The sequence below is a fragment of the Corvus moneduloides genome, chromosome 15, assembly GCF_009650955.1.
Source record: "Corvus moneduloides isolate bCorMon1 chromosome 15, bCorMon1.pri, whole genome shotgun sequence".
In the NCBI taxonomy this organism is placed as follows: domain Eukaryota; kingdom Metazoa; phylum Chordata; class Aves; order Passeriformes; family Corvidae; genus Corvus; species Corvus moneduloides.
Genome location: NC_045490.1, coordinates 5,529,578 through 5,550,509, shown reverse-complemented (window position 1 = coordinate 5,550,509; position 20,932 = coordinate 5,529,578). Strand labels below are relative to the sequence as shown.

General features: G+C 55.1%; 1 protein-coding gene and 1 long non-coding RNA gene across 6 annotated transcripts; one reads left to right on the top strand and one right to left on the bottom strand.

Annotated features, from left to right (window-relative positions):
• Positions 1–3,102: 3,102 nt before the first annotated feature.
• Positions 3,103–4,888, bottom strand: HAND1 (heart and neural crest derivatives expressed 1). 2 transcript variants are annotated; one of them, XM_032125324.1, is made up of 2 exons: positions 4,297–4,888; positions 3,103–3,753 (listed from the first exon to the last, which is right to left on the bottom strand). In XM_032125324.1, exons 1-2 carry the CDS (start codon positions 4,801–4,803, stop codon positions 3,652–3,654), a joined length of 609 nt encoding a protein of 202 aa, XP_031981215.1. In that variant the 5' UTR covers positions 4,804–4,888; the 3' UTR covers positions 3,103–3,651. The 2 variants fall into 2 exon arrangements, with proteins under 2 accessions (XP_031981215.1, XP_031981216.1); XM_032125325.1 differs by having other exon boundaries at positions 3,103–3,750.
• Positions 3,771–12,543, top strand: LOC116451663. 4 transcript variants are annotated; one of them, XR_004243273.1, is made up of 5 exons: positions 3,771–4,401; positions 7,158–7,240; positions 10,440–10,619; positions 10,871–10,946; positions 11,032–12,543. It is a non-coding gene; the product is annotated as an uncharacterized LOC116451663 (long non-coding RNA). The 4 variants fall into 4 exon arrangements; XR_004243271.1 differs by having other exon boundaries at positions 7,158–10,619; XR_004243272.1 differs by lacking the exon at positions 3,771–4,401 and having other exon boundaries at positions 5,545–10,619; positions 11,032–11,166; positions 11,515–12,543.
• Positions 12,544–20,932: the final 8,389 nt, after the last annotated feature.

Below are 20,932 nucleotides of genomic sequence, written 5' to 3'. Positions count from 1 at the left end.
TCATGGGTGATCGGGTCTGGGTGTTTCTTTGCGCCCCCCCGCCCCCCCCTTTTTTTTTTGTCAGATTGGTATTTTATTTGGCTCCATCCTGTCTACCGAGCTGTCCAGTGTAACCCTTCCCTTGCTGCTTCTGAGATAAGAATAGGCTCCCCCGAGATCAGATAAACAGGCCCATAAATACCTACAACAACAAGAAACAGAGTCTCGGCTTGGCAGGAAAGGAGGGGGGGAAAAAAGGCAAAAAAAGAGCCATTCCTTTGCACGCCAAAGCGGGGGTGCAGAGCGAGGGGTGGGAAGCGCCCGACAGCCTCCTTGCCCACAGCACTCGCCCCCTTGGCCAGACAGGCAGCCAGGGGCCAAGCAGGGCTGGCAGCAGGGTCCCCTGCAGTGTCCCTCGTGGCTGGATTCCAGCGGCAGGGAGCCTGGCACGTAAGGTGCTGCCCCGGGGCCAAGCGATCCCTGCGTGCGTGTTCCTCTGCCCGGGCAACTGCCGGCCGCAGCCTGCGTGCCCCGAGCCAGCTGCTTCCCAACGGCAACAAGTTCACGGCAGGGTCGAGCCGAAGGTATGTGCAGGGCCCTCTCCCCTGACCGATGAGCTAGGCCCTTCGGTAGCCAAAAACTGAAAGCTGGTGGCCAAACCGTTCTTGCAGACAGTTCTGGTGCCGGCAGCACCGGGAGCTCTGCCGCTGCCTGCCGGAGGCTGCCGGGACGCCGCTCCCAGCCGTGGTTCGCCGCTCCCAGCCGTGGTTCGCTGCCGGAGGAAGGGACACTGTCGCTGTGCAGGGCTCCCATTCCCCTGAAGCTCCTCTTCCTTTGGGGGTGAAAGGGGCGACCCCATCCTAGGCTGGCACAGGCGCTGAGCTGGACCCTCGACTCCCCGGCCCCGGAGTGGCGGAGCCGCCTGAGCGGTGCCGAGCTGGGGACAGAGCTCGCTGCTTGCAAATGCAGCCCTTCCAAAGCGTTGTGGGGAGCGGGGAAGCCCGAGACTACAGGAAATGTTTAGTGCCTTTTTTTACCCACTCTCCCCCCAAATGCTGAGCCACTATCTCAAAGGGAAACCCCCTTGCTGGGCAGGGAAATCCTCTGCAGCCGTGGAAACGGAGAGCGCTTTCACTTGCAAAATCCCGAAGGAACAGCGGAGGCTGGCACAGAGGACACCTTCCCCAGAAGTTTGCAGCCAGCAGGTACCACAACCAGAAACTTGTGGTAAGAAAAGCAAAAATCCTGCGGATGCAGGCAGAACATCGCCCTGGCTGTGCAGGGTGCCCCTTCCCAGAAGCAAAATTGGAAACACGTAAGGTAAAAACCAGCGGAGGTTTTAGGTGCGGTGAAAGGTCCGCAGGCTGCAAGCGATGTACCAGATAGAGCCTGGTGTGACGGCACCGAGGACACGGTTCCCGTGCAGAGTCACCTTTGCCTCACAGCAGAGCAAGTCCCAAGTCCCCGTTTAACCCTTTCCCTCATCTGCTGCCGAAGGGCAGCACCGATTTGTCCTGTATGGATACAGGGATACCGGCTGGCACATATGAACAGGACGGGAGCTGGACACATTTATGGGGCGCTGGATTATAGTTTCAGTGACAGCTTGGGAGCTTTCCCATAAGAACCCAGCCCTTTAGGAGACTGAAACTTGCACATAAAATTGGATCCTTGGAACTGACTTTCTGTACGGGTTTTTTGTTGTTGTTGTTGGTTTTTTGGTTTGTTTTGTTTTTTTCTCCCTTGAATGTGTTTGGGTTTGGGAGTGCCCTACTCCACTCATGGAAGTGGTAGCATGCTAAACTTGTTATAGCTCAAACAAAAACGTACCACTGCGGGCGGGCACTGCTCTTCTCAGGCAGTCCATTTTCATCTCAGCCTCCCTCAAAGAGATCAGAAAATGGATCGGGGCAGAGAAGGCAGCCGTGCAGTGGCTCCGGGGTGAGGGAAGGCTGATTCAAGCAGCCGGATCCTTCTCCATGGGAGTTAATTACTCTGGCTGTACCCCCCAGTGTTTGTGTGTCCCTCCGTCTGTATTTGCACACATGCACAAAGTGATTATAAAACCCAAGCTGCTTCCCCACGGCTGAGCTGGGATATTCTTGGTGTGTGCGGCCGCACAAGCACAGATTGATCGATGTGTCGGTATTTTACAGATGTAGCATCATTATTTCTATTCCTTTAGTCGCAATCAAAAGCTTGGTTTCAAACACAAAATGTAAACGTCCCTGCTGTGCGCCCTCAGATTAGCCCTAGAATAATGTCCAGATTTACCTGTGCTGTTTTTCTTTGCCCCAAGCAGCCGCCCGAGTGTCCGGGTTTATCCCGGTGTCGCTGGGAACGACAACGTGGCCAGGCTGGGAAGGCTCTGAGCCCATGCACGCACGTCTTGGAACTCTTTGGTAAGAGCACCGTGTCTGCACAGTGTGAAGGAATGAGGATTTGGCTTTAATTATTAAGGATTGTTAAGGATTTATGCCTGAGTGGTGACAGAGGTGAATTTGGGCTGCATGAGCGTTGCTGTGTCTGAGGCTGGTGACATCCATCGTGTTCAGATGACGAGGAGGGGACGCTGCTCCTTCAAAATGTGGCCAAGGCAGCGCCTAACAGAGGATCCCTGTGAGAAAGTGCTGCCGGTGCCAGAGCCGGGCGAGCTGCCCCGGCAGGACACGGGAGCCGAGCCCTGGCTCTCTGCGTGGCAGCAATAAAACCCGGGGCTCCACAGCTCTACGGTACCATCCAGACGCTGTAAAGGCCTGATCCTGCCATCCTTCCTCAAGCCAAATACGAGTCCAGTCCCTCTAGAAGGTCTCCTGGGTAGGGAGGGAAGGGGTTACATGTAGGGCAGGGGCAGAGTTCGTGCCCTGGGGGAGGCTGCGGGTACACGTTTGCAGAGCTCCACCAGCTCCTGAGGTGAGCAAGCATGGCATAAACAAGTCTCAAAGGATCCCGAGCTCCCCAAGGAGGAATTCCCTCACATGGATCGGCCCCGCAGCAGGGTACTGACTTCAGGGATGTCCTTAATCCCGCAGCATCTCTGTGGGCAGCGCAGGGGACCTGGCCAGAGCAGCGCGATTGCCGGAGCAGGGGAAAGCAGAGGGCTTGGACCCGAGGCCGTTTGCATAAAGTTTAAATTTTATTTTATTAAAAGTTTTTTTTTAGCTATTCAGTTTTAAATACGTGGTGTGGCGCGCTCGGTCCCTCGGGAAGTGGTCATGCAGATCTGAGGTAGAAAACCCGGCATAGGAGTGTTCCCAAATGCACCTCTAGGTAGTTTCACCGCAGCCACACGTCGGTCAGGCAGCGGACGGGGAGAGGGGATCGGGGGCTCGTATTTACAATAGCAAACGAATCGAACCGTTCCAGTCCGGCCCGGCACGGCAGGAGCCGCCGATCGCTGCTGGCAGCGGGAAGGAGCAACGATTACTGCAAATGCGGGAAGGGGACACGGGGAAAGGGCCCGGCTGGTCCCCGCTGCCGACGGAGCGGGCAGGACCCGAGCCCGCAAAGCGCTCTCGCCTCTCTCCCGCGGAGCATCCGTCCGGGCGGGGGGCAGCCGGGCCGGCTCCCCGTGTCCTGAGCCTGGATGGGCTCCGGGGCCGGGCTGGGCTCTCTCCGTCATTGCACATGGAGGGGCGGGCGGGGAGCGCCGTCAGGGCGGCGGGGCAGCTCTCAGGGATTCAGTTCCAGAGCCCAGACCTGCTGGGGCCAACCAGTCCGGCCCTTCAGCTTCTTCTCGCCGTGACCCAGAGGCTGCGAATAGACCTCGGGCTGCTGCGGGAGAGGAGACGGGGAAAGGAGGGAGAAAGGAGCGGTCAGGAACGGAGCGGGGTCCCGGGCCGCCCGCCCGCCCCTTGCGCCTGCCGCAGGGCTGCAAGCGAGCGGCTTTGCCAGCCCGAGGACAAAGAGGGGCTTTAGGGGTCCCCACCCCGCCACCCGCCCGCTGCAGCACGGGGAGAAGCGGCCGCCCTTGCTCCGAATCGCTCCTGCGCCCGCTCGTCCTGGGAGAGCTCCCGGGAGAGGTGAAGGACAGACCGGGGGAGGCTCCGCCGCGGCCAGTCCCGGCCCCGGGGGCTGATCCCTCGCGGAAAGTGCTCGGAAGCCCACCCGGCCCGTCGGGCGGGCTATTCTCCGACGAGTTACCCTCCAACGATTTATTATCATTATTATTATTATTATTATTATTATTACGCTGGGGGAAAAGGCTCCCGCGAGGCCGGGAGAGTTTAGAGGTTTTTTTCCCCCAAGCCCGGCGGTTTTTCCCTCCCGCTCCTGGCCCACGGAGAGCAGGGACGCGGGTTCCGATCCGCCTCTTACCGTCTCCCTTTTCCTCTTGTTCTCCCTGCCGTCCGTCTTCTTGAGTTCTGCTTTGAAGCCCTCGGTGTCCCCGGGCTGGCTGTCCTTGGCCAGCACCTCCATCAGGTAGGCGATGTAGCTGGTGGCCAGGCGCAGGGTCTTGATCTTGGAGAGCTTGGTGTCGGCGGGCACGTTGGGGATGCACTCGCGGAGCTCGGCGAAGGCGCTGTTGATGCTCTCCGTCCTCCGCCGCTCCTTCTTGGGTCCCCCGACACCTTTTCGCCGTCCCAGGCGGCCGCTGAGAGCCTCCAGCCGCCCCGGGCCGGCCGGGCCGTACTCGGCGGGGCCGTAGTTAGGGCTCTGCCCGGCGAGCTCGGGGGTCCCCTCGGCCGGGTTGAGCACCCAGCCGGGGAAGTAGGCGCGCTCCTGGTGGCACCGAGCCGCCGGCCCGAAGAGGAAAGGGTCGTGCAGCATGTGGTGGTGATGGTGGTGGTGGTGGTGATGCTGGTAGCCCCCCACCAGGTTCATGATCCGCTCCGCTGGCCCCGGGGGCCGCTCAGCAGCGCTCCATGGCCGGGCGGGAGGCGCTCCCCGCCGGGCGGGCGCGGCGGGCTGCGGGGAGCGCGGCTCCGGCGCGGGGCTGCGGTGGCGGAGGCGGCTGTGGGGTTTGGGGTGGGGCGGTCGGGGTTTGGGGTTTTGGATTTGTTGTTTGGGGTTTTTTTTAACCCCTTCTGGAGCCTCCCGACCCGGCCTTTATATAGGGCCGCGGCCCCCCCGCCGTGGAGCCAATGGGCAGGGGAGGATGCGCGGGGGCCCCGGGGGGAGCGGGGCGGCGGAGGGGGCGTGCGCCGCCCTCCGGGCTCGGGGGTTTGGGCTCACACCTCCGCCGCTTGCCCTCGGTCCCGCCTGCTCCTTGCTTTCAGGGAGAAGGGGGTGAGGAAGACCAGAGGGCCACCCCAGCCCCTGTCCCGGAGCGCTTCGATCCCCGCTGCCGGGGCAGGGGTGTCCGAGCCCCCCGAGAGCCGCCGCGCCCGGCCCGGGGACGAGAGGCGGCAGCGGCGCGGGGGAGCCCCGGCCGGGCCGAGCCGGGCCGGAGCGGACCGTGTGCGTGCTCCGGGGCCGCAGCGGCCCGGGGACAGTCTGCTTCCTACACACCGAGTCCCCACGCGGGACAGGCCCGACCTCGCGGGAGCGGAGCGCGGGGAGGTGGCGGGGCCGGGTGGGCAGCGCGGGGTGCTCGGGGCCGCACCCGGAGCCGGGGGATGGGGAGACAAGGGGGCGAAGTGAGGCCGGGCTGGGCCCCCCTGGGGTTGGGGGGCTCCCTCCCTGTGCATGGCGTTCCTGGCCCATGCCTGCTCCGTGCGTTGCACAACTGCACAGGGATGTGCACTGCATGCCCGTACAGCACACGCCCACGCTGTGCAATGCACGCTGCACAAATCCACGTTGCACTTGTGTTGGTTACACCACGCACTGCTGCTCACACCAATACACTGGACACGTTGCCCACATGCACCACAAAGATGCTGCACACACCACACACTCCACAAGCGCATCACACGCGTGCACCCATAGGTGTTACATACACCAGCAGCACGGATGTGCTACACACACGTAAGTATGTTACACACACACACGTATGGCACACGCACACCTATCACACACGTGGCTTATAAACACACGTCTGTGTGCTGCTCACCCGTGCACAGACACTGCATAGATGCATAGATATATAAAAATGATATTGTCCGTGCACACTGACCGATTTACAACAGGGAGGTGGGGACCTGCCCTGTGTTTCCCTGTCCCAGCCTGGCCACGGAAGGGCTGGGGGGACCCGCTGAGGTCGGGATCTTGTACTTCACTGCAGCCCCAAACTCAAGCCCAGGGTGGGGCCCTAAAGGGGACAGCACGTCCTGCTCTTCTCTGCACCCATGGGAGACAGATCCCTAGGAGGATGCGTCCCAGAGCTCGGGCTTCACCCCCAGCCCTGCCTGGTGGCATTGGGGCCGACCCCTGCTCTTGCTGCAGTGACTCCCAGTGAGGACAGGCTGGGCACGGCAGTGGTGATCACAGCGCGGCGGGGCAGGAAGGGGCTTTGGGCCCAAGGTATGTTAGCGATTAACGGCGCTTTCCAGCGATTCATCTTGCAGCGGAGGGTGGAAACGTTGGAGGGTTGTTTGCAGGCGCTTGTATTAATCATCCGGGCTAACACACCATTAACGTCCTCCTGCATTTTAAAGATGACAAATTTTATTTGACTTCTCTCAATCACGGTTCCCGGGCGGATTCGGGAGCCACTTAAATGCCTCGGATTTTCCATCGTTAGTTGTTACAAGGCGAGTTGCAAAGGCAGGAGGCTGGGGGGGCCGGGGCAGGGTGCAAGCAGGTCTCCGGTTCTGCCGGGCCCCGGCGGCTGGGGGGGAGCGGCCGTGCCGGATCTGCCCAGCTTTGTTCCCCCCTGCTTTGTTCTCAGCTGCTGCAAAGACCCCCCTTCCCCACCCCCTTTAAAACAAGCGCCCTGCAAACATTTGCTAGTGATTATTCTCCTGTTAGAGCCAGGCCTTGGGTAGGGCGTCGTGTCCCCGATTTCCTTCAAAACAGCCGTGGTTGGGTGGGATCCCCGAGCCCGGCTGACCACCGGTGGGAGCCAGTGCCCATCTGGGAGAAGTTCAGGGGTCCCACTTCATGCCTCACCCCCTCCATGCTGGCAGAACATCACCTGTGGAGCCCTGCTCTTCTTAGAAACCCCAGGCTCCTCACTGAGCTTCTCTCCAACCCTGCAAACTTCCAGATTAGAGTCTGTGCCACCAAACCCCATCTCTAGAAACACTCCTCAAAAATACCCTTTTCATCCCTGTATCCCTGTATGCATTGCACAGGCCACTTACAGCCACATCCTGCTGGGAGCTGTCACCTTGAGCCGTGCAACAGAATCACCTCCAGCCTCCAGCTGCCGAGCCAGGTAAGTCCAGCCCAAGCCTGGGCATTCTCTTGCTTAATCCACCCCCTGATGGAGGTCCCTGGACTCTGCAGAGTTTGGAAGTGCTCAGCTGAGCAAATAGTGGGACCAGAGGGTTGATTTTCCTTTGGAAAATCATTCTAATCTTTCATGTTTTAATAAAATAATAAAACCAGAGCCCTTTTCATGCCGACACCTTCTAAATCAAACCAGACTGCCTTTGTCATGGCGTCCAAATTTAGCACTTCTCAAACTTTTGGTGAGTTTCTTTAATTTCACATCTCCCCACTCACATGGGGGAGAAAATGCCGGGCAGTTTGGATTAGGCGATTTATGGCTGGCATGGCAGGCGGAACCACGTTTCTCTCCACCTGTTTTCCTTCAAATCCTTCCCAGAGAAAGATTTTCTGCCCTCATGGCCAGGCAATGGTGAGGGGGCCAATGCTGCATGTTGGGAGTGAGGTTATCCCAGGTCTCTGTAAACCCCAGCACCCCAAACCCAGGGGGAGCCACCATGCTCTGCATCCATCCCCATTTCTGGGACGGGAGCTGAGGTTTTGGCCCTGGCCCCTCAGCCACCTCCTTATCAGCGCCCAGCGAGCGGCAGCCCCGGGTGTCCTGTGACTTTGACGCCAGCTCTGCTCCCCCCCTCTGGCTCCCTTATCTAAATAGGAGCGTAAATCAGGGCCTTGGCAGATGCCCTGGCAGGACAGGGACTCCATAAAAAGGGGCTCTGCTCCAGCTCTGTTTACATTGCAGCCCCGTAAAATATTCCCCTTGTCTTCCTTGTTAGCATCTCCCTGCAGCATCCCGGCACCCTCCTGCACCCACATCCCCCCACCCCAAGCTCCACTGCAGCCCCAGGGTGCGGCCAGGAGGGTCCCAGCCCTGTCACCCCACAGCCCCACACCACGTCCCCCATCAGGTTATGCCCAGGGTACCTCCTCACTCGGCCACGGCCTTCGATCCCCTCCTCAGCCACTGCAGGCGCAGAGCAGGGCTGAGCCAGCTCCCCTGGGCAGCTGGGTTGTGTCTAAAGGTGCCCCTGGGTATTTATAGCACTTGCCTGAAATAATGCAATAATAATCACTCAGCACCTTCCTAACAGTTCTGCTCTCAGAGGCCTCAGGGGATGGTGGCAAAAACCCTTGGGAAACTGAGGCATGAGCAGAGTCTGCTTCAAGTAGAGCTGCAGAGAGCTGCTCTGGGGATTATTTTCCTCCTGGCAATGTGAGGAGCGAGAGAACCTGCAGAAGTGAATGAAATCAAGTCAGTTTGATCAGCAATGAACTCAGCCCTGGGGTCACAGCTAAGGCTGGGCTGCAAAAGTCCACTCAGGGCATCCCTCTACCCCAGCAGGGTTTGCCACGTGTCCTGCTGTGCCAGGATGGGTTTCATAGGGGTGGGAGGTGCTGGAGTGCAGCAGAGCTCATGCTTGCTGGTGCCCATGCTCTCTTGCACCCACACACTGCCTGAGAGCCCCAGACTACCTCACTGGGCTGCTTGATCCTACATCAGCATCACAGGAGCGACTCCAAGTGGGGTTCAGTCTGTTAAAGCCCCACAGAAGGAGCAGGAGGAACTGGGGGTGAGCACGGTGCTGTGCCTGGATGTTCCTGTTCTCAGCAGCAGCCCACAGCATCTCCTCTGTCCACACCCCTCCCGTGCCGCCCCTATGGCGACACAAAGGGTGACTGCAACCATTGCCCCTCAAGAAATACCATCTATTTATGGCCAAACAGCCACTGTCTTGCGTGGATAAATCAAGAAGAAAACAAAGCTTTACGGAAAAAAGTATTAAATTTTCCATGTGCTCCTGCAGGGATGGGCCAGGCACTCGCTGTTTATTTTTTGGGCTCTCTCTTTGCTAGTACTGTAAGTGACACTGTGTTTACAAAAGTTTTTATGTCATCAGAGCAAAGTCACAGCTCAGCTTCCTCTCCTGTGTATTTTATGTAGATGGATGTGTCTGTGAGGAACATTCAAACTAAACAGAGAGCTGGTTTATAGGAAAATGTATTTATTTGAAAAATCGTAACTCACAATTTCGGCAAAACCGGGCTCCACATTTATTGCTGCTAATGGGGTGTGGCGGCCATAAATTAACCTGGAAAATTGCTGCGGCCATTTCAACAATGGCTCATTGTGCTGATAGAACAGCAGCTCCCCAAAGACGGCTCATGTCAATTTGCAATTAAGTTTGGATGCAAACAATAGGTAAAGGGAAGGTAACAGCAGCCTAACTGCTGGAACCAGCCCCAGAATCATTCCTCTAGGCTGGCATGGGTGCTCTGAATCTCACTTAAAACAGAGCTGTTCCCTCATCTGATTGCCCTGGAAATCAGTGGAAGGAGGCTCCACCTGCCATAAGGGGAATTTCTCTTTATATTACATTATCTGTCATAGGCACGTAATTGGAGATGACAGAAAAACCCAGCCCATGAGCTCTGACTGGCAGCCCAGGTGAGCCATGTGCTTGGAGAGCCCGTCCAGTTGCTCCCTGGTTGACCTCTCTTCTTAGAGGAAATTTTGCACAGAATCAGGAGTGATGCTCCTACCTTAAAACCTCTTATTTCCCCACTCAGATTCCCTGCTGAGACAAACACTGTTCCCCAAAGCCTTGAGGCTGTCTGCTGACCCTGGAGTAGAAGCTGCCACTGTCATTCTCCCATCCTTGATCACCTGGCTCAGGGCAGGGTTTGGCTGCTGACACGTGGTGGCAGCTCTCCACTCGTGGGAAGTTGTGGAGAAGAGCTCCCAGATGATTCAGGTCCCTGACAAAAACCAGTGCCTTTCCCTCCTCAAACCACTTTCCACTCCTGAAGCAAATTTACAAGGGCTCTAAAATGTCCTGCTCCAGGGCATCAGCCAACTGCTAATGGCTGGGGATTGGGAAAGACATTTCCTCTGCTGAGAAGGATTGCATAAGCGCTTATTAAGGCAGCTCCTGGCGTCTTCGTCAAAAGCATCTGGTTTGGGGCATAGCTGGAGACGAACTGCTGGGTCTGGATGGGCAGAGCTGGACTCGCTGCTTCCAACTTTTCCCTTGGTCAGACATGAGTGCAGGTTTGGGTCATCTCCTGTGTGCTGGTGGGGAAAGGGACATGACATGAGATGTGTCTTTCTCCCTGTCCCCCTGCTCTCCATCTCATCCTGGTGCTGCCACTGTGGGGACTTCTCTTCACACTCCTTCCAACTCCAGGTACCACGATGCCCCATGTGCATGAGGGATTTCCCTGGTCCCTGCTTACACCAGCATCCCACATTCCTTGAAAGAGGGGCTTCCCTCCTGTCCCATTGCTACAGAGACACGTTGGCACAGAGACTGACATGGCTCGGTGGGTGAGCTCCTGTTCTGCACCGCGTCTGTGTGACATTGCAGGTAAATGGCTTCGTGGTGGGAAAAGGCTGCTGACAGTGGTTCAGACCACTGAAATAGGTTGGGATGCTTTTAACAGGGCTCTGCTGTGTCACAGGCTCAGTGTGATGTGCTGGCACTGCGGAGCAACCAGAGCCAGGGAACAGCATCCTGTCCATGCTTCCCTGTGGTGGGACCATGTCCTGGTATCCCAACCTCCCACCTTCCCCTCTGTGTGGATCCACATGGGATTTTTAATTCATTTTGTCTCTAAGATTTTCAGGGCAACTCCAGGTCTCATCACACAGTGCCTCGTGCCAGGTCCGGCTATGCCTTCCCAGCTGTTGCAGGGTAGGAGGATGAGGACAATTAGTGGTGCCTTATTATCCTGGTTATCATTGGCTCTCTCAAAATTCCAGGTTTTCTCTCCCCTCAGGTGCAGGAGTTACTGCTCACTTCCATGGGAGCGGAGGGATTGATTTTCCCTTGGTTCCCCCCACTGCATCCTGAGATGTCTGTGCAGCTTCCGGGCCAGCCATGACAGCAAGACTCTCAAGACGGGTTTTCCAAGGTTGGGTTTTTTGCAGATTGGGATGGTTTTAAGAATTAACAAGCATCTGTTAATACTTTTTTTGCAACTGAAAATTATTTGGGAGTTGGGGGTTTTAAATAATTTTAGTGCTTTTTCCCACCCTTTTTTCCCCTGTTTTATAAATGGGAGGTGGCAGAAGCCTCCCCAGGGCTCATTATTCCCCATTCCAAGCTGGGATCCAGTACCCAGCATGGCTGTGCTGCTGCCTTCACAGGCATAGGGGGAGGTGGGGGTATTTTGGGGCAAAAAGGCACAGAGACACTGAGTGTCCTTTTGTCACTATGGTCCATGGTGTCACCATGGGTATCACTACCTCCTTGCTTTTAGGGAGTCACAGGATGAGGACATGCTGTAAAAAGTGAATCCAGACCTCCAAAGAATAACGCTTTTATTGTATATCGATATATACAGTAAATATGTGACTCCTCCTAACATGCTCTGGAGAAAAAAACTGTCTGAAATGGAGCTTATTGGAAGGAAATAAATTGCTCCCATAAAAATGCTGATCCCTCCCTACTTCTTAAAACTGAAACAAAATCATTTGCTGTGAGCTGAAGACATTTCTTCCCTTGGCTCCTGGTTTTCCAAGAAGAGCAGGGAACATGAAGGAAAAACAAGCCTTCCCCATTAAAACACGCTTAAGCGAAACTCCAGTTTTCTCTTAAACTTTGCTTGGAAACATTTGGAGCAGCTTCGTGCGAATCAGTTCTGCTCTTTGAAAGGCCATTAAAATAAAAAACACCCAACCCAAAATAGCCATCTCTGCAAGGAGCATCTTGTTTGGACAAAAGTGGTTTGTTTTACACCGTAAATCCAAACACTCCTGGGGAAATGTTGTGAAATCCGCCGTGCTGGCGGTGCAGCGGCTCCAGGGATGTTTTGTGGGACATGCACAAAGCTGGTGGGTGCTGGCAAGGTGATGGCCACCACCAGCACTTCACTGCTGATTATCCCAGCTGCTGGAGTATCCCTGACTTCAGCACAGTGCATTTTCCATCAGGGTGAAGGCTTGTGGGGTGAGTTCTGGCAGGGAGGGATTTGTACCAGCATTCAGCCCCGCTGTGATCTTGCCCCAGAGCTCCTGTGGCCTCTCTAAAGGGCCCATCATATGCAGGAGCTGAGAACACTCACCCTGGGACAAACAAAAACCACTCTCCAACAAGGTGTTTAAACCCTTCTTAAAGTTTTTTTTTAACATGCTCCATGTCATACCTAGAGCACAAAAAAAAAAGGCAGTAATTCCTAAGCCAGCAATATACACACCAGCAATCCTGATACTGTATTTACAGATAGATAAGAATATACTTGCTTATATAAATCAATATTTTAATATATAAAAATAAAATAAATGTAACTATGAATATAATTACAATTGCAGTTGTAAATATAAATAAATATATATATAGTGTGTGTATATATATATATGTATTTATGGTGCTGCTTTTTCTGCTAGCGGCATCAATCTGTGATTTAGGCACAAATATTTCTATCCCAGGGTCTTTGGCAGTGAAGTTTTGCCATGCAGCTGCCCCTCCTGTGCAGCAAGCCCATCCTGGTGAAGCCCTGCTGGGAGCCCAACACTCATGGAATTAGGGAGAAGTTGTTCCTCACGGATTTGAGTGGACCCCGCCAGCTTATGAGGGAAACTGGGATTCTCTGGATGGGCACTCCTCCTTGCTGTGGCTCTCCAGGAGGTAGCTGGCCCAGCATCATCCTCTCGGTGTGATGCTGAAATTGTGGGGTGGAGGGTGGTGAGCCCCCAGCACCACGTCCTCCCACCCCTAGAGCCACTGCCTTTGCTCTGGAAGGGACGGGGGGAGAAGAGGCTACACTGCTGTGAAACTGCAGTTTTAGAGGGTGGTAGTTGTTTTCTTGGGCCGAAAGGACAAGAAACATCATGTCTGAAGATGACAGGCTCGATTTGCTGTGTCATTAACCAGAGCCGAAACTCTAGATGGGCTGGGTCTCCTGCGGGCCGCGCGCTGCTTCCCGTGCCGCTGCTGAGCTCTGATTCTGCCAGATAAAGGCCTTTGCGGATGCATTTCTCTTGCTCAGACCTTGTTTTAATTCCATGGATGCTATTATGCAGTCTATGGGATGAGGAAATTGTTTCTCCCCCTCTCCCACATGCATCCGTAACAGATGAATGCGCCCCCTAAAATGCACTGGCTCCCCAGCACACGTGTGCTCCCCTGGGTGTTTGCAGGGACTTCAGATGAGCGGAAAGCATAACCCTCCTTCTCACCAGGAAAAAACCCTCTCATTCCCAACCTTCCACAGCCTTGAGATCTCATGGAAATAAGCCCCAGGATCCAACCCAGGAGTGGTGTGGTGACAATGGTGTGAGGTGCAAGCGGGCAGCAGGATAAGGAAGGCCCACAAAAGCCCCATAACCACCCATCTCTCAGTCCTGGTTGTGGTTACAAACCCCATTCCAGGTTAAAAGCAGCTGCTGAGACCCAAATAGGGTGGATTAGGGAAGCAGCCACCAGCCAGGCGAGCTGGGCTGCAGCATTCAGCCACGCCAGGGGCTCTCCTATGCTCATGGACACCAGCACCTAAACACAAAGCACTTTTTAAATGAACACGGGTGCTCTGGGCTCTGAGCAGCCCCTGCCTTGGCAAACAGAAAGCTGGAGGTGACAGGGCTCACACGGAGCTTGCTGGAAAGGGAGCAGTGGAGCCGGGTGTGCCGCCTGCCTGCGCCGCGTGAGCCGGCTTAGAGCACAGTAGGAAAAAATACCGCAATAGGCAAAGCATCTCCCATTTGCCCCTAAGCTCTGGCTCTTCCTGTGCTGATAACAAGCCCAGTAAATCTCCTTACAGCAGTGAGACATTTTTTCCCCTCTCCTTCCCTCCTCGCAGCCTTGTCAGACCACGCTGGCTACGGGAACTGTAGTGGGGCCGCCCTCCTCACCCCTCTGTGGGGAAGTATCCCAAAGCATGCAGCCCCCCGAGCATCCCAGCAGGTTCCAGAGGCTCTGAGCCCTGCCCTGAGGTGTGGGAAGGAGCTGGGTGCAGGCAGGGGCTGTCTCGTCTCTAATTGCCCCCAGAGCCCTATGGCTGAGCCACTTGCTGCTATCTCAGGCCATCAGAGCTGGTGCTGGGTTGAGTCAGGAGAGATACAGACTGATACAGACCCTCTGTCCGACTGACAGGGGTGCAGGGCAAGAGTGGAGGAAGAAAACCTGGGATACACATGTCTAAAATCTCCCTGGCCCTAGTGCTTTGGCCAAAATAGGGAACTTAGGCAGTGAGCAGGTTCCCATCAGCAGTGTGGTGTTCAGCCCTGGGTTGGATGAGTCCCAGTGACCTGTTAGATGTGGCTCCTGATCTGGGAGAGTTTGAGCCTGCCCAAAGCCAGGCAGAAAGAGCATTGATGCTCTGAAAAAGCAGCTCTGGATGTGCTTGGCAGCAGGATGGGGTTTACTCAATCTAGGAGTTGTGGTGGGACTCGGGGCTCATCATTTCCCTTGCAGGAGATGGCCATAGAGCTGCCTCCCAATTGCTCTTTTTATGGCTGAGGGCCAGGGCCCCTTTTTGGTCCAACCATGCTGCTGTTCCCTCCCCACAGCCAGGACCCAAACTGCCCCCAGTAAATGCCACCACCCCATGGCTCAGTTGCTGCCCTGTTGGGATCTTTCTCCCTTTTGCATCAGCAAATGCTGTTCATTTTCCTCTTCCGCTCATGAATTCCTCATAAATTTCCCACTGCTGTCTCCACCAGCACCATGTTCCCATTAAACCTTGCAGGCTGATTGCATCTGTTAGTGTCACTGTCTGGGGCTGGAATGTGTCACCCTGCTCCAGAGGAGTCATGTATTCAGCCATGGCAGAGCATTTCAGGACAAAGCACTGGGTTGGATCACGGTGGGACAGTTTTCCTGCAGTGGCAAGCACTGATCCATCTTGCGGAGCGGGGAGAAAGCACCGCCTCTGGATTCTTTCCTATTTATTTTTCCTAAACAGAGAACTGAGAAGTGCAAGAGTCACCTACCAACAGGATCCTGAACCTCGCTGGAGTGTCCTAAAGAAAGGGAGTTTACTTTAAAAAGCGTCCAAACCTGTGAGTCTGGGGCAGACATTTTTTTCCACTGTCCCTGTCATGTCTCATCGCTTTTGTCCAGATTCTTGGGGTGCCTGGTTGATGGCAGGGGCGGCCCCAGAGGTCCATGTACTTTGGGGTCCCTGCTGTGTGGTAGCAAGGGCTGAGGCTTGTAGGGTCTGGGATGTCCACAGTAGTGGAGGAAGCAACTACAACCACGACCCAGCACCTCCCTGGGTCCCTGCAGGCAGCAGGGACAGGGAAACTCTGGTGGTGACTGTGCAGCAACAGTGGGGAGCAGCCAGCTATGACACCCCCATGCCCACACCGCACACAGCAGGTCCCTAATGCTGAGGAGGGGGGGTCTCTTGAGCCATTAGATGTGATAATCAGGCATTCAGGGTTAAAACATAAAATGAAATTATGCTTCTGCTCTCATTATCCATATATGTGTGCAGCCCATGTGCTGGGAAATACTTCATCCTGTCTTTCAGGAACTTCATCTCCCCTGTCCCTGCCTGGGGAGATCTCATCTCGCAGGGATGTGTGTTTGGTGGGGCATGGAGTGAGATGAGGAGATGAAGGCACAGCTGTAACCTTGAGGACAGCCACCCTTGGCAGCAGGAGCGAGTCATTCCTGGCACAGCAATGGATTCAACTGCCTTCCTTTGGGATACATATCCTTGGATGGTACCGTGCCACTGGGGACAGGTTTCCCATTGCTTTTCCCCAGCTACCTGTGCTGGTGTCCTCCGAGGGGGGCTCAGATGCGCCGGGAAGCGCCTCTCCCCGGGGTGCTGCCCGGTGACCTGCGTATGGTAAGGGTGGAAGAGACAGTCAGTCTGTGTTGCTTTGTTTATAAGAACATATTTGCAGTGATTGATGCCTGAGCTGGGGAAGTATGCTTGCAAGTGAGACTTTAAAACATGAATCAAACAATGTTTGGAATATGTATGCTGCTCTGTCAAACATTTCTCGGCGTTTGGAGTCTGCAGAGCCTGCGCGTCCAGAGGTACCAGTGCCTGTGCAGAGGTGTCTGCAGGGAAAGCATCCACCCCACTGTGAGGGTGAGTGTGGGCATCCTTCAGCCTCACCATCACCTCTCCACACCAGGAGGCTGCTGGGAACAGTTCAAGGTTTGCACCCGTGGCCAGGGGTGCATGTGGAGGTGTCCCATTAAGCGCCGTCCATCACGGGACATTCCTTTACGCGACGCTCCTTACTGCCAAGTTGTCCCTTGGGCTTACTGAGGAATGAAAGCGGCCCTGGAGGACAGAGTCAGCTTTCAGGCTTCCTTCCCCTCCAGATAACCCGACTGCCCGTGGAGAGAAGAAAGGTCTGGAAGGGGCGGGCCGTATCCAGATGTTCACTAAGTGCATTAAGACCCTCAGCCAGAGGAGCACATGCTTCAGGTTAAGCCCCTGAGCAGTCCCAGCTGCAGCAGTATTAATAAAGTCTTCACTTAATCGCTTATTGAATGCTCTCCCTGATAAGGGCCAGCATAGTTTATGGTGGACAGGGAACTTTCTCAAGGTTTCTCTTTGCATGTCCTGCTTGGGAAGTCCTGTATGGGCATCCCTCCACACTGGCAGCCCTGCTGCCATGCCAGCTCCGTTGCCCATGGAGAGATGTGGGTTTCCCAGTTAAGAGAGCTGCCTGCACCATAATGCAGGGATTGTGGATGTGGTCCCATACTTTCTGAAGCTCTGCTTTCTCTTCCATTCATAGGGATGTTCCACTTTCCATTGCCCATAGAGTGGGACTGGACACAGCTCATCTCGACAGAACCAGCTGTTGAAATCACTGCCAGCTCTTGGAACAGCTCTGTCCCAGCTGCTCCATCCCTCTTCCTCCAGGTCTCAGGGGATACCTTGTTCTTCCTTGCCCCAAAATAGCCCTCAGCCACCATGTCACCCCACAGAGAGGATCCAGACATTCCAGTTGAGGTGAGTCTCAGGAATTTGCACACATGACCTGATGGCATGAGGTGATGTGTTATGCTCAGAGTAGCATCCTCATCCCAATAAGCTGTCCTGGTGGGCAGATACCTGGGGTAATGCCAAGCCCACCTTTCCTGGGAAAGGGATTGGTTGGGAACAGCCTGAGAGGAGCAGGTGCCAGCTGGCTGCCATTTACTGCCCATAAATGATGTATCCAGCCCCAAACTGGGTGAGGGCATTTGGAACAGTAAGAGACACCAGAAACTGGGCATCCCTCCAAGATGGGCAGACCTTCCTCCTCTAGGCTTTCTGCCCACTGCTGCCCATGGGGACAGCAGGTCTGCCTGTCTCATTGCTCCTCCCAGCCATTATTTATTTATTTGTTTTCCCCAGGAATCCCAGAAAAACCATTAGAAAGTCTCCTGTTCCTCCACCCAGGCATGCCACTCCTTGTGCGAAGCCTCTCTAACTGCGTGCATGGAAAACACATCCCACGAGCAGATCCCCTTCTCACGGGTCCGCTGTCGTTGCCTTTTAGCACAACGGAGATTTATTCACTCCACGGGTATTTTTAAAAGGCATTTTTTTTATAGCTGGGCTTCTCCTACTTAGGGGAGATTAGGAGATCGTATTTCATGACTTCTTGTGGATCCCCTTTCGCAGGTTCTAATGAACTATGGATGAGTGACCATGGTAATCCAGTCTGCGCAGGACCTCATTAAAGTCACCAAGGCCGTTATAATAACTGGCTACATCTGATCACATTACTCCTTTAAATCGCTGATTCCACTGGTGTATGAGAGCCTGCTCTAGCCCAGCACGGGCAGCAGGAGCTTTGCTCTGAGCTCTCACCTCGTGTGCCACTAACAGGGCACAATTTGATTAACTCCCATTGCAGATTTCCCTTCACTGTTTTGCTCAACCAACCTCAGCCAGAGCAGGCAGTGTCCCATCCTGCTGGAAGCAGGTGGATGGTACAAAGAAAGGATCCAGACATTTCCCAGTTATAAACAGAATTTTGGGAGAGGGCTGGCAAGTGGCTGTCTGGGGCCACATCCAGCCTGTGCCTGTGTGATGGCGCCAGGGGAAGTGACACTTTCAACTCCATACCTTGTGAAAAGCAGCCTGGAGCAGCTCCTCACTGTCCTGACTGGCAGCTGCCTGCTGCCAGCCCTGCTCTTATGCTTGCCACCCCAAGCCCACGGCATCCCCACAGTGGCAGGGCTCACAGCCCCAGAGCCGTGGGATGGATCCCACCATGGAGTCCCACTAAAATGGGGCCCAGCCCTCCAGAAAAACAGGCTGCAGCCCCTCTGGCAGTGGGGTTTGCCCTCCTGCCCCACACGGGGGTGGTGGTCCTGACCCCTGCCCATATCCCTTCCTTACTGAAAGCAGACGCAGGCAGCCCAGCAAATATCCAGAGGGGCGGGGGGGGGGGGGGGGGGGGGGGGGAGGAAGAAAAAAAAAGCCAGATCCATCTGCAAAAACCCAAGCAGAAATGTTTCTTTGTCTTGGGAAGTGTCAGCGAAAGAAATTCCCTTTGAGGGTAGGTTTGTGTTTGCAAGACTTCAAACCCCTCATCTGGACAATAACAGCTTCTGTCTGCAGGAACCGGGGCCGCGAGGTACCGGCCGAGCCTGCGGTGTTAGAGGTTCGGACAGTAATTAGGGCTCTGGCGCTGATAAGGGCGCAGAGCTCAGCCACCTTGGGCTCTGCTCATGCCAGAGCAGTGAGTGTGCATCACTCCGGGTGCGCAGGGCTCCGGCGGCGCGGAGGCACCGGGGGATGTAAACAACCACGGCCAGGGCTCTCCATCCATCGCTGCCGCACCCCGAGCTCAGCAAAAGCGGGGTGTGCTCAGCAAGCATGGCAAACACGTCCTCGCTGGCAGCATAGCACCAAACCTGATTTAGGAAAAGGGAAATAAAGGGGTTTTTTTTCTTGTCTCGGCCACCCGTGCCGTGCCAAAGCCCTGCAGCTCCCGCTCAGCCGTGGGTTTGCCACAGGGCACCAACTCCTGCCAGCGCGTGGGTCCGTGATGCACAGGCACACCCAAACACGTTCAGGACCAAAAAACCCCCTGTGTTCTGGGTTTTACCGCTGCTGAAAACCAAGAATCTGCCTACGCTGCCTTCTCAGCCCGCTGGCAGGGAGCCCCAGGCTGGCAGGGGCTGGTGCCAGAGCTGTGCAGCCCCAGGCTGCAGAAGAGGAGGTTGATGCACAGGACTGCAGGCAGAGGAAGGCCGCCGGGGACTTCTGATCATCTCATTAACCACGAGAACGGCAGAAAATAATTGCTCGTGGTTCAATGCAGTCCATCTGTGTGGGATTTTCTCAATAATAAGTGCATACGGCCTGGTTTTAATGTTTTTCAACGTTTTTTAAACTGAAACATTTCCTAGTGCCGAAGCCCGGGCAAAAATCAGTTCCAGCCCTGGGGGCAGTGAGGGGATTTAGAGGCACAAGTCTCAGGTTGACTTTTTAACAGGGTTCGTACAAACTATCCTGCCCATAATGCTCGTGTAATTGATGCTTTTGAATACTCCAAGGAGGCCAAGGTCCTCTGAGGCTTTGAAAGTATGTTTTACAGTACTTTCTGATGTGATATATAAAAAAACCCTGATCATGAGTCAGGCAAGCAAAGCTCTTGAGACTGACTTAAAATTATTTACATGCACACACACCCCTTTTTAAGTGATCACACTTAAATCTTTTCAAATATTTGGTTGTTTTTTTTTTTTTTAAGAAAAGCTGATTTCTCATGCAGAAAACAGAACTTCAGGACTCTGGCAGTTTTGGTGTAAAAGCTGCCCCTCAGCCAGCTGCAGGGATGCAGGGAGGGCAGGACAAGCTGGCTGGACAAGATTGGGCTGTACCTTCCTGCAGAAGAGGTCATACCCAGAGCTGATGTGTCTTATTTCCCTGCAAGATGCAGGTTGAGGCTTAACTCTGGCCAAGCAGCGAGTGACTGCAAGGAATTTTGCTCATCAGGATGGATGAAGCAATGGGCTTGGTCCTTTCCAGTTCTTCCCAGTCCATGAAAGCCAAACAGGTAACTGGAGCATTTTCCCTGGGATAAGGGAACTTAACAGGCATCTTGCAAACACACACATGCTTGTTAAAGTCACTGCTGTTAAAGTGGCACTCTGCCCCTGCCAGAACTCCGCCCTAATAATTTCCCTGTGTGATGAAACACGGGGCACTCATTGTGGCTTTGCTCTGCCACCTTCTCCCCAAACAGAGGCTACACACCCCGCCCACCCCACTGCTCAGCCCCATCACCAGCAGCCCCAGCCCCTCCTGCTGACTGGGGAGGGAGTGAGGAATGACCCTCCTAGTCCCTTATCAGGCTTGTGTGCTTAATCCCTGTTTAAAGTGGCACGGAGTTAACTGGCTCCCTTTCCTGGGGCATTGCTCGGGGGAGAAGAAATGCTCCCCACGAGGGTCATGGTGACCCCCCCATGGCCCCTCTGTGCCTGGACCCCACTATGAGGGTGCCAAAGCCCTGGGAGCAGCCAGCCCTGGCTGCCTCACCTGGCTCTTTCTGTTTGGGGCTGCCTCCATGAGACAAAGCATTCCCTGTCCCCCTGTCCCTGCTCCCATGGGCATAGCAGCACCCACCCCAAGGATCCCCATACAGTGCTACAGCCAGGGGTTATTTTGGAGAGGATTTTTTCCTGGGAAACCATTTGGAAGCCTGAGCAGCACAGGAGTCCGAATCTGGCCCGAAGCATTTCAAATATGCCTCGCTGTGGGCTGG

Excerpts from the sequence above, each read along its gene's own strand:
- HAND1 (XM_032125324.1), bottom strand. The coding sequence starts at position 4,803 with ATGAACCTGGTGGGGGGCTACCAGCATCACCACCACCACCACCATCAC. Across the intron at positions 3,754-4,296 it reads ACAAGAGGAAAAGGGAGACG|CAGCCCGAGGTCTATTCGCA; the intron begins GTAAGAGGCGGA and ends CCTCTCCCGCAG.